At 53.1% G+C, this 14,004-nt stretch overlaps 1 protein-coding gene across 3 annotated transcripts in view; it reads right to left on the bottom strand.

Moving 5' to 3' along the window:
- ELF5 (E74 like ETS transcription factor 5) overlaps positions 1-14,004 on the bottom strand; it is a 43,988-nt gene that overhangs the window by 9,269 nt on the left and 20,715 nt on the right. For all 3 annotated transcript variants that reach the window (XM_049096398.1, XM_025452446.3, XM_025452447.3), the window contains 2 exons: positions 5,961-6,194; positions 2,452-2,502 (listed from right to left, as the gene is read on the bottom strand). In XM_049096398.1, coding sequence (XP_048952355.1) covers positions 2,452-2,502; positions 5,961-6,194 — 285 coding nt within the window. The remainder of the gene's footprint in view (positions 1-2,451; positions 2,503-5,960; positions 6,195-14,004) is intronic.

Here is a 14,004-nt window from a genome sequence, read left to right as displayed (position 1 = left end):
AACTTACTATGATGATGGAAATCTGAGCCGTCCTACGTGGTGGCCACTAGCTACCTGCTGCTATCGAGCACTTGGAAGGTGGCTAGTGTGACTCAGCAGCTGAATTTTAACTTCATCTAGTTTTAATTGACCTTAACGGCCCCATGCGGCTGCTGGTTACTGCACTGAGCCTCCCAGTGTTAGTTTTTTGCTTCTTTCTCCCGGGCTCCCAAACTGTTCCCACCTCAGGGCCTTTGCACTTGTCACTCATTCCCTGTACCCTTTTCTTCCCTCTTCCTGGCTAACTTCTGCTCATCCTTTAGGCTTAGTTTAAATAGCTCTTCCTCCAGGAAGTCTCCCCTCAACCCTAATTGAAAGGCAACCTGTTGTCCTTCCCCCACACACAGCACCCTGTCCTTTTCCTTCGTGGTATCATCATCCTTAGCCATTACACATTTATTACGGGGATTATTTGCTTAATCTCTCTCTCCCTCCCTTGCTTTATGAGGGAAACACCAGAGTGGTGCTCATCACTGCGGCCATGGCGCGGAGCAGGTGCCTGGGCCTGGCGCATGGTAGGTGTTCGAAGAATGTTTGTGGAATGAATGAATGAGTGAGTGAATGAATCAATGAAAACGGAAGAAAAAGGAATGGATGAGAGGAGGAAAGAGTTAGGACACACCTGAGTTATCTGTCACCTTCCTAACCTTGTCTCCTTTAACCTCTAAGCTTTAGTTCCTATGGGGTACGAGGTCTTATAGGGTTTTGGGGAAGATTACCTGAATGAAGGTTAGTAAGGATTCTAGCACAGGGCCTGGCTCGTGGTAGGTGCTCAGGAAACGCTAGAGGCTATTATTATTATTATTATTATTATTATTATTACTATTATTATTATTATAGCAAGGAGTCTCATAGGGCCTGGTTCTATACTCAGGTAACCACTTCGTCTACAGAACCTCTGGGTCACGCTATCTCTTCCTAGCCGTGAGGGAGGCAGGCGGGCAGAAGGACCCATTCATAGGTGGAGACACTCACTGAGAACAGTTTGGGCAGGTCAGACTCACTGCTGCTTAGGAGGACGGCAAACGCCTGCCCTGGGTTCAAGCCTTTAGACAGTAATGCAACCCCCGTCCTCCCGCCGGGCCTCAGTGGGCTCGTTTCTTCGGGGGACTTTGCCTGGACTGGGCTGGGTGGACACAGCAGGGTTCGTACCCCGAAGACTGCTGTGGATGGAGGGGAGGGGATGAAGGCAGAGCCAGGAAGCTCGGTGGGAGCACTGCTCACGGGCAGGAGAGGCCCTACCCCGCGGCCGCAGTGTGCGGGGACCCTCATGGGAGGCAGAGCCGCTCCTGGGGCCGCCGCTGGGGTCTAGGGGGCACACGGGCCTCTGCGAGCCTGCCCTGTGTGCTTTATGGATGCAGCGCTTCCTGTGCTGAAACCCTGGGCGAATAAACCTTCGTTAACCAAATAACCTGAACCCTCAGTTGATTGCTGGGACTTTCAGGACCGAAAAAATAAGTCCTAAGAAACTATCCATCTAAAAAAATAAAATTAAATTAAAAAAAAGAAACCAGCCATCTGTGTCTGCCCCTCAGAGGCCTCGGGAGCCCCACATGCCCTGTCCTCCCTCTGTGGATGAAGGGGTGAAGCCCATGGAGGGCGGGGCCTGCCTAGGACCTGTGTCTCCTGCTGGTCCCCAGGCCAGGCCATCGTGTGGCACTCAGTAATGAAAAGCAACAATCGGGGATCCCTGGGTGGCGCAGCGGTTTGGCGCCTGCGTTTGGCCCAGGGCGCGATCCTGGAGATCCGGGATCAAATCCCACATCAGGCTCCCGGTGCATGGAGCCTGCTTCTCCCTCTGCCTGTGTCTCTGCCTCTCTCTCTCTCTCTGTGACTATCATAAATGAATAAAAAATTAAAAAAAAAAAAGAAAAGAAAAGCAACAATCGTCATCATCTTTAAAAAAAAAAAAAAAAAAGGAAAACTCTAAAGTTCCATTTCCTAAACCTTCTCTATCTGCCAAAGTGAGACGGCGTTAACTCTCAAAATCAGCAGGGTCGCCAGAGCTCCTCCATCACCTTATAATTAAAAAGGTTGGTGAGCTCGGATCTTCGGAGACACTTCTCAGCGGCAGGGCCCGGGGGTTAGTAATCACCACTACTGTTGCTCACGCGTGGCAGCGTTTGGCGCATCCACGTCGCCAGCTTCAGGTGCGCAGTTTCTCCAATGCGCCGCAACCGGCGAGGGTGGCTCCATTTTACAGATGGGGAAACTGAGTCTGGGCGGAGGACGAGGAAGCCACAGACCCAAGCCCCACGCTCTCTGCCCACCCATTTCTCCCTGCTGCCTGCTCCTGGTCCGTGACCGCTCTCGGTCATCAACTTGTCAGTCGTGGTCAAAACAGAACCATCAAGCCCGTGCGCCCACCGGCAGCCTTGGCGCACCTTGGGCCGCTCGCACCTGGTTACTTACAGTCTTTGATGGCAGCCTTGGTCTCCTCGGTGTCGGTGAAGAAGGAGTAACCTGGGAAGGAAAAATGAGTCCACAAACAGCACCACGCTGTCCTGGTTTCCCTGGCCGGAGGAGGGGGTGCGGGGAGAAGGGGGGCAACCGTCCCCTCTGCGGGGAAGTTTAATTCAGAAAGAAGTTTGCATGGGGCACCTGGGTGGCTCAGTGGTTTGAGTGTCTGTCTTCAGCTCAGGTCGTGATCCCGGGGTCCTGGGATCGAGTCCCACATCTGGCTCCCTGCATGGAGCCTGCTTCTCCCTCTGCCTGTGTCTCTGCCTCTCTCTCTCTCTCCGTGTCTCTCATGAATAAATAAATACAATCTTTATAAAAAAAAAAAAAGAACCTTGGAGGCCACCTGACTTACTGGGCCACCTGAAGCCACCTTTGAGAGATGACCATCTCCTGGTTTTTAAAGGCCTCCCGGAGAGGGCCCCGGGGCCAGGCATCCCAGCAGCCTCAAGACTTTCCAAGTGGGCCTGGGCCCTGAGCTGGGCTGCGTCACTGACCCCAGTGTGACCTTGCCAGTTGCTCAGTCTCTGGGCTCCTGTTCCTTACTGGCGACAGGTGACAAAAGTACCACCGAGAGAGTTCCCCTTGGGCTCGCAGGGTCTGTGATCTGCGATGGGGCCTCTCATCCTTTGGGGACCGGAATGCCTATGACCCGCTGATCAAAGGGGGAGATGCACGTAGGAGGCCAAGAGGAAAGCAGGGCCCGCTGAGAGGCTGTAATAAGGGTTTGGGAGACTGTGTCGGGGCCTCGGTTTACTCCTCTGAAGAATGGGGTGGGCTGGGGGTGAACTGAGAGTTTCCGATCAAGTTCCCACGTAGCAGCACAGGCCAAGGGACACCTGTTTGCAGGCTCGGTGTCCGGTGTGGGGACTAATTTCCAGTGACTGAGGAGCCTGGAACAGGGCACATCTGTAACAGCTCACGCCCACTGATCGGTCCTGGTCTGCTTGGCGCGCTCTGCCCAGAAGGCCACCCGAGAACGGAAAAGACTGGCCCGCGAGGGACCCACTCCACCCCGACTGTGGAAGCCACCCATGGCCCCTGCCCTCCCCCTGCCCTCCCCTTCCCCTTCCAGCGACCAGTGTCCCTGCGTTCCTGGGCCCCTTGGATCCCTCTGAAATACCTTCTGGGCCAGACGGCTCACTGGGCCCTACACTGCCCTGTAGCTGTCCCTGCTGCCCAGACTTACTGTCCTGTGTCCTGTCCTGCCAGAGTCCTGATCAATCCTAGGCGGTCCTAGAAGGCCTGCACTAGGCAGTGGCCGGAGCTCCAGATAGTTCCCTGTACAAATGCAGCCGCTTTGGAGAACAAAACCTAGCGCTAAGAATAATGAGTCTGCGGTAACAGGTGCAAACAGCGTGTCCTGGGCACGTTGGGACACGGTAAACTCTGGTCATAGTACGTGTGTTTCGATACACGACACGCAGTGAACATCCCTGCTTGACGACCACTTCAGGGGGAACTGCAGCGTGGGCGGTTTTACTGCTTAAAACGGTAAGGAGCCGGAAACCGGACCCCTGGAGTTGGCTTTGTGACCCCAGGGGTCCCTCAGGATAGCAAGCATGTTTGGGGGCAGTCCCGGTGGCCCAGCGGTTTAGTGCCACCTTCGGCCCAGGGCCTGATCCTGGAGACCCAGGATCGAATCCCATGTCGGGCTCCCTGCATGGAGCCTGCTTCTCCCTCTGCCTGTGTCTCTGCCTCTCTCTCTCTCTCTCTCTCATAAATAAATCAATTCTAAAAAAAAAAACAAAACAAAAAAAGAAAAAAACCCAAGCGTGTTTGGCATGTTTTGCACAGACCCTGAGGGAACGGAATAGGGCCAGGAACAGGGCCTCGGGGAGGTGCCAGGTACCCGGGAGGGGAGGCGCCCACGCGAGGGACCCCAGCACAACTTGACGGATGCGATGTTTGGAGAAGCCTGGCCACGCCAGGCCGCATCCTCTTCCAGGACGGACGACCTCCCTCTCCGGGGCCCCGGGGTCCAGAGGCGAAGCGGCTCCCTCAGAGGGTCTGAAAGGAGTCGGAGCTCCTCCCTGAGCCGCCCTGCTGCCCTCGGACTGTCCCCTGTTCAGGGAGGGCCGCTGCTCCCGGCACGGTGCTGTCCCTGGCTGTCACGAAGCCAAGACTGTCCAACAACGGACGGCAGGCCTGTTTGTCCCTCCCTCGTCCCTGGTGGGTCGTGGTCCCCAGGGCAGAAGCTGAGAAGGGCCCCAGGACCAGCCTCCATGGCTTTCCCACCCTCAGGACTATGAGGGGGAAGAACAACATATCTTAGGGCTGGACTGTCCTCTGCCCCAAGCAGGAATCCCTGCCACGGCATCCCCATCCGTCAGGGGGCTAGTCGACTGCTTGATTATCTCCAGGGATGGGGAGCTTCCTACCTTTAGTACCTTCTGAACCAGTCTTCCCACCCCCCCACCCCCAAAACGGTGCTAACTTTTGGAAAAGTCTTTCTTCACATTGAACTGAGACGTGTTTCCTTTATTTTTAAAAACCGTCTCCCCCCTGGGTTATATTCATAATGACAAAAACAGCTGCCATTTACGGCATTTGGATCTTTGTGTGCTGCTCCAGGTCATGTTTCCTGGAATCCTGTCACCTGCCAAGGTGCGCGCTATTATCCCAATGTACGGACGAGGCGGTGGAGGTTGGGAGAGGGCAAGCCCTTTGCCAGAGCACCTGAGGCTCCGGAGTGTTGGAGTCCAGGCTGGAGCACAGGGCTGGCTGAACTCAAAGCCCTTGCTTTGTGCAGACTCTCCACCAATCAGCCCTGTGTGCCGTGTGACCTTTATCTGGTCTCAAAATTGAATTATATGGTCTCAAAAACCAAAAAACAAACAAACAAAAAAACCCCCCAAAAACCCCAAAAAACAAAAACCAAAAAAAACCCCAGAAAACCAAAAAACCCTTCCTGCTCTGAGAACACCTGTTCCTCAGCACTGGGGCTCGGGCAGGTTGAGACGTTACATAATGCCACTGGCGCCACCTTCCGGCCGCTTGCTCCTGGGCCGTCAGGAAAGCGCTAATGCTCCTTAATCAGACTCTTCTGGAAACAGGAAGGCAAAGGGTCTAGTTAATTTTCTTCTCCTTCTGCTTAATGGAAAGTCAAGCAGAAACCCCCTTTTTTCCATGCCTCCTGCTGGCAGGTCTTAATTACCATCACACATTCCTTTGCTGCATCTGCCTGGTTCCTGAAGATCTTTTTAGGTTTTCTCTCCCGGTGTAAAAAAGTACTCAGCTGGCTTCCTTGCAACTCGCTCCCTTTGGCCTCCAAGCTCTAATTCTAGCAAAGGAGAACTTCCAGGGATTGTAGAGATTTGGGAGAAGGGGATCTCGGTTAATAGAGAGTCCCAGTGCCTGAGGTGGGTTGGTTGGTTTGTTGCTGCGTGAGTTACACGGCAGGTTCATCGGGTCCCAACCCTGGGGCCCCCCCGCGGAGGCCCGCCCCTCCCCCCCACACTGACCTTGCGAGCGGATGTTCTGGAGGATGAAGTAGAGGTACTCCCCGCAGATGCCGGCCGCCTCGACGAACTCCTCCTGCGTCATGCTGCACAGCTGCAGGCCGCTGACGTTGAAGTGGCAGAAAGAGATGCAGTTGGCATCCAGCTTGTACTGGTCGCAGCAGAACTGGAGCCATTCCCAGACGTGGCGCTTGGTCCAGTACTCGGGGTGGACGGACGTCCAGTAGGAGTCACAGGCTGCGTCCGAAGAGAGAGAAGTGAGGGCCCCCGGAAGGCCTCCAGAGGCACCCCAGAGGGAGGCCCCGGTTCTATCAGCATCCACATCCCTCGCCTGTGAGTCATAAGTGCCTCTGGTTTGGGGTGTGTTCTCTGGGGTCCCAGGTTATCTATTCCACCATAAAAACCACAGGAGACTGGATCTTCTGGGTGGGCCTCGGGGCAGGCGAGAGGAGGAATGGCGAGGAACCCCGCCATGGCTCGGGCATGCCCGGGGCCTAGGTTTGGTGCTTGGAAAGCGGGAGATTAGAGGAGAAAGGGAAGGATGGGGCCCTGCAGGGGTTCGGTTTCAGACAACAGGGTATCAAGAACACAGCCTTTGGAGCCGGCCAAGCCTGGGCTCAAACCCGAGTTTGCCTGCTTTTGACCTGGGCAGAGTCCACAGACAGTTAAGCCTCAGTTTCCTCATCTGTAAAATAGGTATTTTTACAGGGCTGTCATGCAGTTTGGAGTTAATGGGTATAGGCTGCGGAGTGCCCTGAGTACTATCAACCAATTCAATAGTTACTAAATGCCTGTTATGGGGCCCCTGGCAGAGCTTAAGGGTTGAGCGTCTGCCTTTGGCCCAGGTCGTGATCCTGGGGTCCTGGGATCGAGTCCCGCATCGGGCTCCCCGCATGGAGCCTGCTTCTCCCTCTGCCTGTGTCTCTGCCTCTCTCTGTGTGTCTCTCATGAATAAATAAATAAAATCTTTAAAAAAAATGCCTATTGTGTGCCAGGCACAGTCTGAGGCTGACTTGACTCCCTCTGCTCTCACGGACAGTTGCCAACACCAGCTACTGGTCGGTGCGCTGCCTCTCGTCATCCTGTGCCGAGGGCCTCAAACTGGTGAGACGTTGCCCAGAGGCCAGCAGAGCTTGGATCGCCACAGCGGCCTCCTCTGAGGAAGAGAGCAGTGGGAAGGGGGGTTGGTTGTGCTGTTGCTGTTGTGGTTGTGATGATGCTTTGAGGGATTTCCATGCTGAGGCCCGAGCCCCTTCACGCCTTCAGAGGAGCCCCACACAAACCCGGACGGAGGTGTGGGCACCACCTTGTCTGGGAGGCTGGGAAGTGGCCAAGCCCGGCTTGGAACAGAGACGGGGTGCTCAACAGCTCTGTCCCCAGAGCCAGGAGAAGCAGAAAGAGTGGCAGATGAAGGGGTTGGTGAGGTACTGGGTCAGGCTCTTTGACACAAGCCTCATGGCTGCCATGGTGTTCACTCATTCACTCACTCATTCATTCATTCATTCAATAAATGAGCCTCAGTTTCCTCATTGGCAAAATGGAGATAACGATAGCACCTCTGTCACAGAGTCGTTCTGTGGGTTGAGCGAGCTACTACCTACAAAAGTACTTAGAACCTGGAAGATTCTGACGCTATTATTAAGGTTCTCATTGAACACCTGTTAGGTGTGAAGCAACAAAGCGTGTGCTAAGGATCCCTGGTAAGAGGTTTGGTCCTTGTCCCCTAGAAGGTAACGGATTATGAACCTAAGGGGCACAGGGGACTTGCCCCAAGTCCCACGGCCAGCGTGCGGCTGAGCTGGCATCTAAGCCCTAGTCGGAGCTTGAGGGCCATCGCTCTTCTCGTTCCGTCCTACTGATCCCCAGAGCGTCAGCACAGAGAAGAGCAGAAACAGGGAGAGAGGCAGAGGCAGGCGGAGAGCGGGACGGAGTGAAAAGGCCTGAGGAGGACGGCAGAGTAGAGCGTGGCTCGGGCCGCGTGGACGACAGAAGGGGCCACACGCGAGTTAGACTCCGCAGCACACGTCACCGAGGCTGTTCTGATTCCCCGTGAGCGTCGCACCTGGTGCCGCTGTCCCCCGTGAATCTGTGGGGCTTCGGGTCCTAGGCAGGAGACACGTCCTCCGCCCCGTCAGGGGTACGGCTCCCTGGGGAGCTCCTCAGGCAGGCACTTGCTTCTCGGGTTCCTCAAATCCTCCCAGACAGGCAGGATTTCACAGAGGCGGGAACGGAGGCTCCCCCGACAACCCAGAGCCCTTCCAGGAACCTTGCCCCACCGTGGAGAGGATTGAGGGGTGATCAACGTAAACAATGGATTTGTTTGAATTTGTTTTAAATTTGTAGTCAGAATTTTATATGCATGTGGGTAGAGGGTCGATACTCGGCCAGGATGGTTGAGGTCAATGTCGTCGCCTCTACCTGGTGCGCGAGAACAAGGGGCCTGCCTCTCCTTTCACTTGCTGGGCGCTGGCCCACTAGCCCGTGGGGGACCCCGTTGTGGCCAGTAGGGTCTCCTGGGAAAGTGGGACGGCCAGTCTCCCATCTGGTCTGGGCTCTCCTCTATTGATTTCTGGCTTGAGTAAACCTAGGGGGCCTTTGACATTCCTGGTGTTCTGATGAGGGATGTTTATGAGCCTTGAAATTCTTCCGTCCTTGGTCCTGAGCCGAGCCCCCAACAGAGATGGCTATCGGTGCGCCGCAGTCGGACGACGTAGTTTATTTCTTTTCATGGAAAGGTTTCGCCAAGTCTCCATTCCCTCCTCTCTCCACTTCCACCCCCTTGTTATTTTCTTTGGCACGTGAAGAGGGCCGTGTTGTTTCTGGAAGCCAAAGGGCCTAGAGGATTCGGAGAAACGCCCGGGTGGGGGTGGGCACTGACATGAGGAGGTGTTGCTGGCAGGCTCCCTTCCCCTCAGCTCTTTCCTTTGAAGCTCACCCACAGAGCAGGCTTTGTGTGCGGCTCCCTCTGGAGGGAAGCCAGAGCCAGAGCCAAGCATGGCGGGCTCTCCTCACCAGGAAAGGCCTTCCCACAGCCCTGGGAGCTGAGAGGAGTATGGCTGTTCTCGTGACATGGAGGCCAAAGAGGGCCAGCATCATGGGGTGCTTTCTGGTTGCGGGTGTGTTTCTATGGTCCTGTCCTCACTAGAAGGGTGCAGAGGTGAGGCTGACAGAGGTGAGGAAGGCCGGCTTCATCTGGCCCCTCCTCTTGCCTCCCCTGTTGCTCCCTCAGGATTGCTCCTGGCCCAGAACGAAGTCTCCATCTACCTTCTCCTAACTCATTCCCACTCATCCTTAAGACCACAGCTCACTCCTCCATCTCAGGGAGACTGCCCTGCACAGCCCCCTCAGGTGTCCTTCTCAGAAAGACTCATGCCTCACCCTCCTCCCCAAACCTTGAACTCCACATGGCTGGCCAGCTCGGCTTTGCTCACCCCGAGTGGTGGGCCTGGCCTAGCCCACTGTGGGTGCCCAGTGAGTATAACTGACTGGCCAAATGACCAAGGCTTATTATCCTCACTTTATAGGTGAGGAAAAGGAGGTTCTGGGAGATTACATGACTCTACTAAGGCCACATGGCTGGTCACTAAGGGAGTTAGATCCACATCAACTCTTCCATCTTTAAATGTGGTAATTTTGTGTCACGTCGTGCCTTACTGTTCTTGGTTGAGGAGGACCATGTTGGACACACCTCTCCAATATTGACTGAAAAAGATTTGGGTGGAGGCATATACACACAGACTCACAGATATATATATTTTCTAACCTAAATTTATATATATATTTAATATATATTAAATTAATTAATATTCACATCAATATAATTTACATTATATTAATATAATATAATAAAACATAATAATATAATTAGTAATTAATATATTAAATTAATATAATTATATATACTATATATTAGATATTAGGTTAGGATTTAGGTTAGAAAATTTTAAAAATCAGAAAAAGGATGAGAAACCAATGATGACATTTGTAACCTCTATGAATGACATGACGGAGGCCTTGCTACTTGGAAGAGGTGAACTCAGGGCAAATAAAAGAAAGGGTAATGCACCCACAGAACATGTTATCTTTAACATGTTGATTGTATTGCCTGGAAATACAAAACGTTTTTCCCAGTGCATCTAGCATTTGTGAAATAATCAAAACTCTTGGGAGAAGCTGAGCATTAAGGCCCTTCTGCCTATGTATCTGGGTTGGGGGACAAACTCCATGCCCTGCCCCGTAGGCTGCATCTAAATGTTAACAGGCCACTATTAAGCAACAGTCTCAGCCAGCTCCTTTGAAGTTGAAAGTAGGTCAGGACATTTGTTGAAGGGCCAGCTACAGTGGGAAGAAGAATTGATCGGCTATTCTGGGGGATTTCCCACAAGTGATGCTATAATGGGACGTGTTTCAAGTCAGAGGGAGGACTTAAGCTTGTAGAGCTGGGCTGGCACACTCAGATGCCCCTACGGTCAGCAGGGAGTGTCCATGGAAGGTGCTCAGAACACAGGCAGGCATGTAGCAAGTGCTCATTAAATACCATCCATTTATATGTATTAATATTGGGGTTACCATACAACTACTTTACATTTTCTCAAATACTTCTGATATGTTGTGCGTGTATGTGTGTGTGCACGCGTGGTATTCCTTTCCAGAGATTTGGGTTATTTTCTTTTTGAAAACTGAGGAAGTTATATTATAAACCAAGCTACTTTGTCCTTGATGTGCCCGCATGAGTTAGGTGGTCTATGCTGTTCAAAATGTGGGGACCCTGGCGAGTCTGTGATTTTATAAAATGCTTGATGTTCAGGACACACACAAGACCCATGCTTCTGACACTGAGGTGGAGGGGCAGGGGCTAAATCCCCCCCCACCAGAGTGAACAGAAGGTACCAAGGGTAACTGAACCCACGTGATTAATGCCTGTGCATCTCCGGTGGAAATGCCAGCGAGTGGGTCCATTAATCCATGACTTCCATTCTTTATCACAGACATCTGCTGTCTTCTCAATCTCATGCAAAGAGCTCTTAAAAAAAAATTCTAGGTGAGTCCCTTCACTATTCATTTCAAATACATTGCTGCCCCTAAGCCCTTCTTACATGGAAATTCTGGAGTCAAGACTGTTCAAAGCAAAGATTTGAGGGGGGGGATATTTTGACTTTTCTAATCAAGACAAAATAGACATGCAGCAGAATGCAAAATCTGGAGACTGTGAAAGTGTGAGCTTAGTGCTTTGAGTTATGTTCCCAGACCCTTTGCAGGAGCACTTGACTTAAATTCCTGTGCTGATCGGGGAGCCTCGATGAGAAACTGTGTGAAGCTAAATGAACCTGCCAGCTACCCGAATTCAATCAGACTCCTGTTCCCACCCTCCATTCTATGATTCCATCGACTGACGTGAATTGGAGAGGACCTGCAGGAAGGGACTGGAAGGGACTTGAGGATCGTGGAGTTAACTGAGTGTGGGCTATGGAATGGACCTTCCTGATTTGCAGTCCTGCCTGGCTCTTCAACATCTTAGCTGTGCAATCCTAACAGGGTTTCCTAACCTCTCTGGACCTCAGTTTCCTCCTGTAAGACAAGAATAATAACAGTGCCTACCACGTAGGAAGTTTGCTGTGAGAAGAGAAGGAAAAGCAATGGTACCTGTAAAGGGCTTAGCCCAGCTATCTCGGCGACAGTAAGCCTTCAATAGAAGTCACCTGTAATTCGTTACTATTTCGGGACGGCGTTTGTTCTCAGGGAAATGAGGTCTTCCCCACCGGAGCCCCGGTCTAGCTGAGGGACAAGCAGAACAAAGCCAGCCCAGGGCTCGGCGTGGGGAGGCAGACAGTCTGGGTCAGAGGAGGCCCGAGTTAGACAGCCTGGACCGTAATTAGTATGATTTATTAGCATAGGGAGTTGGGAAAGTTTTTTGCCTGGGGCCGCACTGAAGAGAGCCTGTGAGTGGCCTCGGTAGCACGGGGCACCATCAATTGTGGCTTTGTCACCGAAAGGAAGGACTTTATGGGGAGGGGGGGGGAACACCTGAAATGAAAAATTGTTTCCAGGCTTCCACCCAGAGATGGTCGAGCTCCATCCAACAGCCCTTCTTGGCATTCCTTCCAAGCCTGTGGAATGATTTAGCCCATGAGATGGTGGTGAAATGGGAGGGAAGCCCGGACCAGCGTAAGGAACTGGATGGAGAAAAGACTGGAAGGGCTGGTGGGTACAGCAAAGAGCGATGGCCTGAGGCGTGTGGGGTTGGGAAGGTGCTGGGAGCGCCAGGCCCTGCGTGGTCCTGAGGCCACAGCTGCCCAGAAGGCTCAGGCGTGTGTGGGGTGGGCTGGCGGTAGTGAACAGTGAGGTCTCTCCCTGGGGGTGCTCCTGGGATGCGACCGCTGCCACGGGCTCACCTCACACTCTTCAAGGACTTTCTTTCTTTTATCTGGTTTTGATTTAGAAATTCTTCGACTCTCTTGCATGTGCTCCCAGATTTCTATACCCAGCACACGAATATTTCTCAGAAAATCCCACGTGGGACTCAAATGCCTCTCTCCCTAATCTTCTGGATGTTGATACCCCAAAGGTTTTGCACCTTTTCAAATAAAGTGCTTTATTTGAATAAAATTTTCCATGGTGCAGCAGTAGCTGATGTCTTGGCGGAGCGCCTGGGATGGAGTGGATGCTGCACGCTGTGCTCATGTCATCCCCCATGCAGTGCCACTAGGTCCTGTGGGTAAGTGGCAGAGCCAAGAGTAGGTCCTTTGGGGGTATTTTAGCTGCTGCAGCCATGCCCTAGTGACCACTGCACTGTACTGTCTTCAAGATGCAAGAGACTTGCGTGAGGATGAGGATGGAGAGGTCCCCAGGTACCAGGTCCCCAGGTTCCTTTATGGGACCTCTCAGGAGCCCCTAGAACTGCCCCGAGCTAGCCGCCTCTGCCGCAGACATTTTACAAACCAGAATCCAAAGCAAAGGGGGCACCACAGGTTGGCATGGTCACCTTGGCCAACGGGGGAGGGATGTGTGGGCATGTGGAGGTTCAGGGTGGAGTGCCAGGAACAAGGTGTGAGGCCGGGATACTCCATGCCTTGTCAGAACTTGAGTCGAGGAATATAATCTTCACAAAGTATCATACGCTTGTAAACTATAGGCGGCCTGCCCTGCACACTTGGGTAAAAGTTTCCAGGATTTGCAATTCTTTGTTTTGGGAGAGCAGAAGGGAACCCCAGGATGAGTTTATGAAATTCTGGAGTATTTTGCAGCCTGTGGCCGTCCACTCCCCGCAGAAGTCCTGCTCAAAGGGCAGGTCAGATCCGTTGTGGGTAGCGCGTGGCGGGCACAGATTCAGCGGCTGTCCGCTAAAGGCGTTTGAAAAGGTTGTGAAAACAGCTAGTTCTCCTGACTACGTGGATATTTCTCCCTGCCATGTTGGACACGTCGTTTGTCTAGTGGGCACAGCATTTCTTTCTCCCCTCCTTTCCCCTTGGTCTCAAAGTAGCTGAGCTGTCCAGCTCTGAAATGGAAAGGAGGAGACGGGGACCTTTGTGGCTTTTGTTCGATATGAAAAATGACAAGAGGAGAGAGTGTGAGCTGTTTTTCCACTAACTGGGAGTCACGAGGTGTTCCTGGCAACGGTGAGCGCCTACTAAGTGCCTGGCATTTGGCGGAACACTTTGTGTGTGGAATATCAGTCCTCCCAACCCTAGGAGGCAAATACTGTTCCCGTTGGGAAAGTGTATGTCAGGGACTAGGAAAAGCCTGCCAAGGTCACGGTGTCAGTGGCTTAGTGGCAACGCCAGCCCTGGAACCCACACTGGGACAGGAGGCTCCCACTGGGACAGCTGTGGCTTCAAGATGGGATCTGCCGTGTGGGGCGGAGGAGATGTCTCACTGGCCACAGAGCCTGGGGGGTGTGCAGAGGTGGACCTGGCTGTCCCCCGTGGCATCCCTCTCAGAGGGGACTGTGCGAACACAGATGGAAGGATCACCTCTCAGAAAATACACGGGCACTCCCCTCACTGGCGGGGCTCCGAGGAGAGCCGGGGCCCACAGGGCCCACCCAGTG

Source organism: Canis lupus, chromosome 18, assembly GCF_003254725.2.
Source record: "Canis lupus dingo isolate Sandy chromosome 18, ASM325472v2, whole genome shotgun sequence".
NCBI lineage: Eukaryota > Metazoa > Chordata > Mammalia > Carnivora > Canidae > Canis > Canis lupus.
This window is presented reverse-complemented; position numbering and strand designations above follow the sequence as displayed.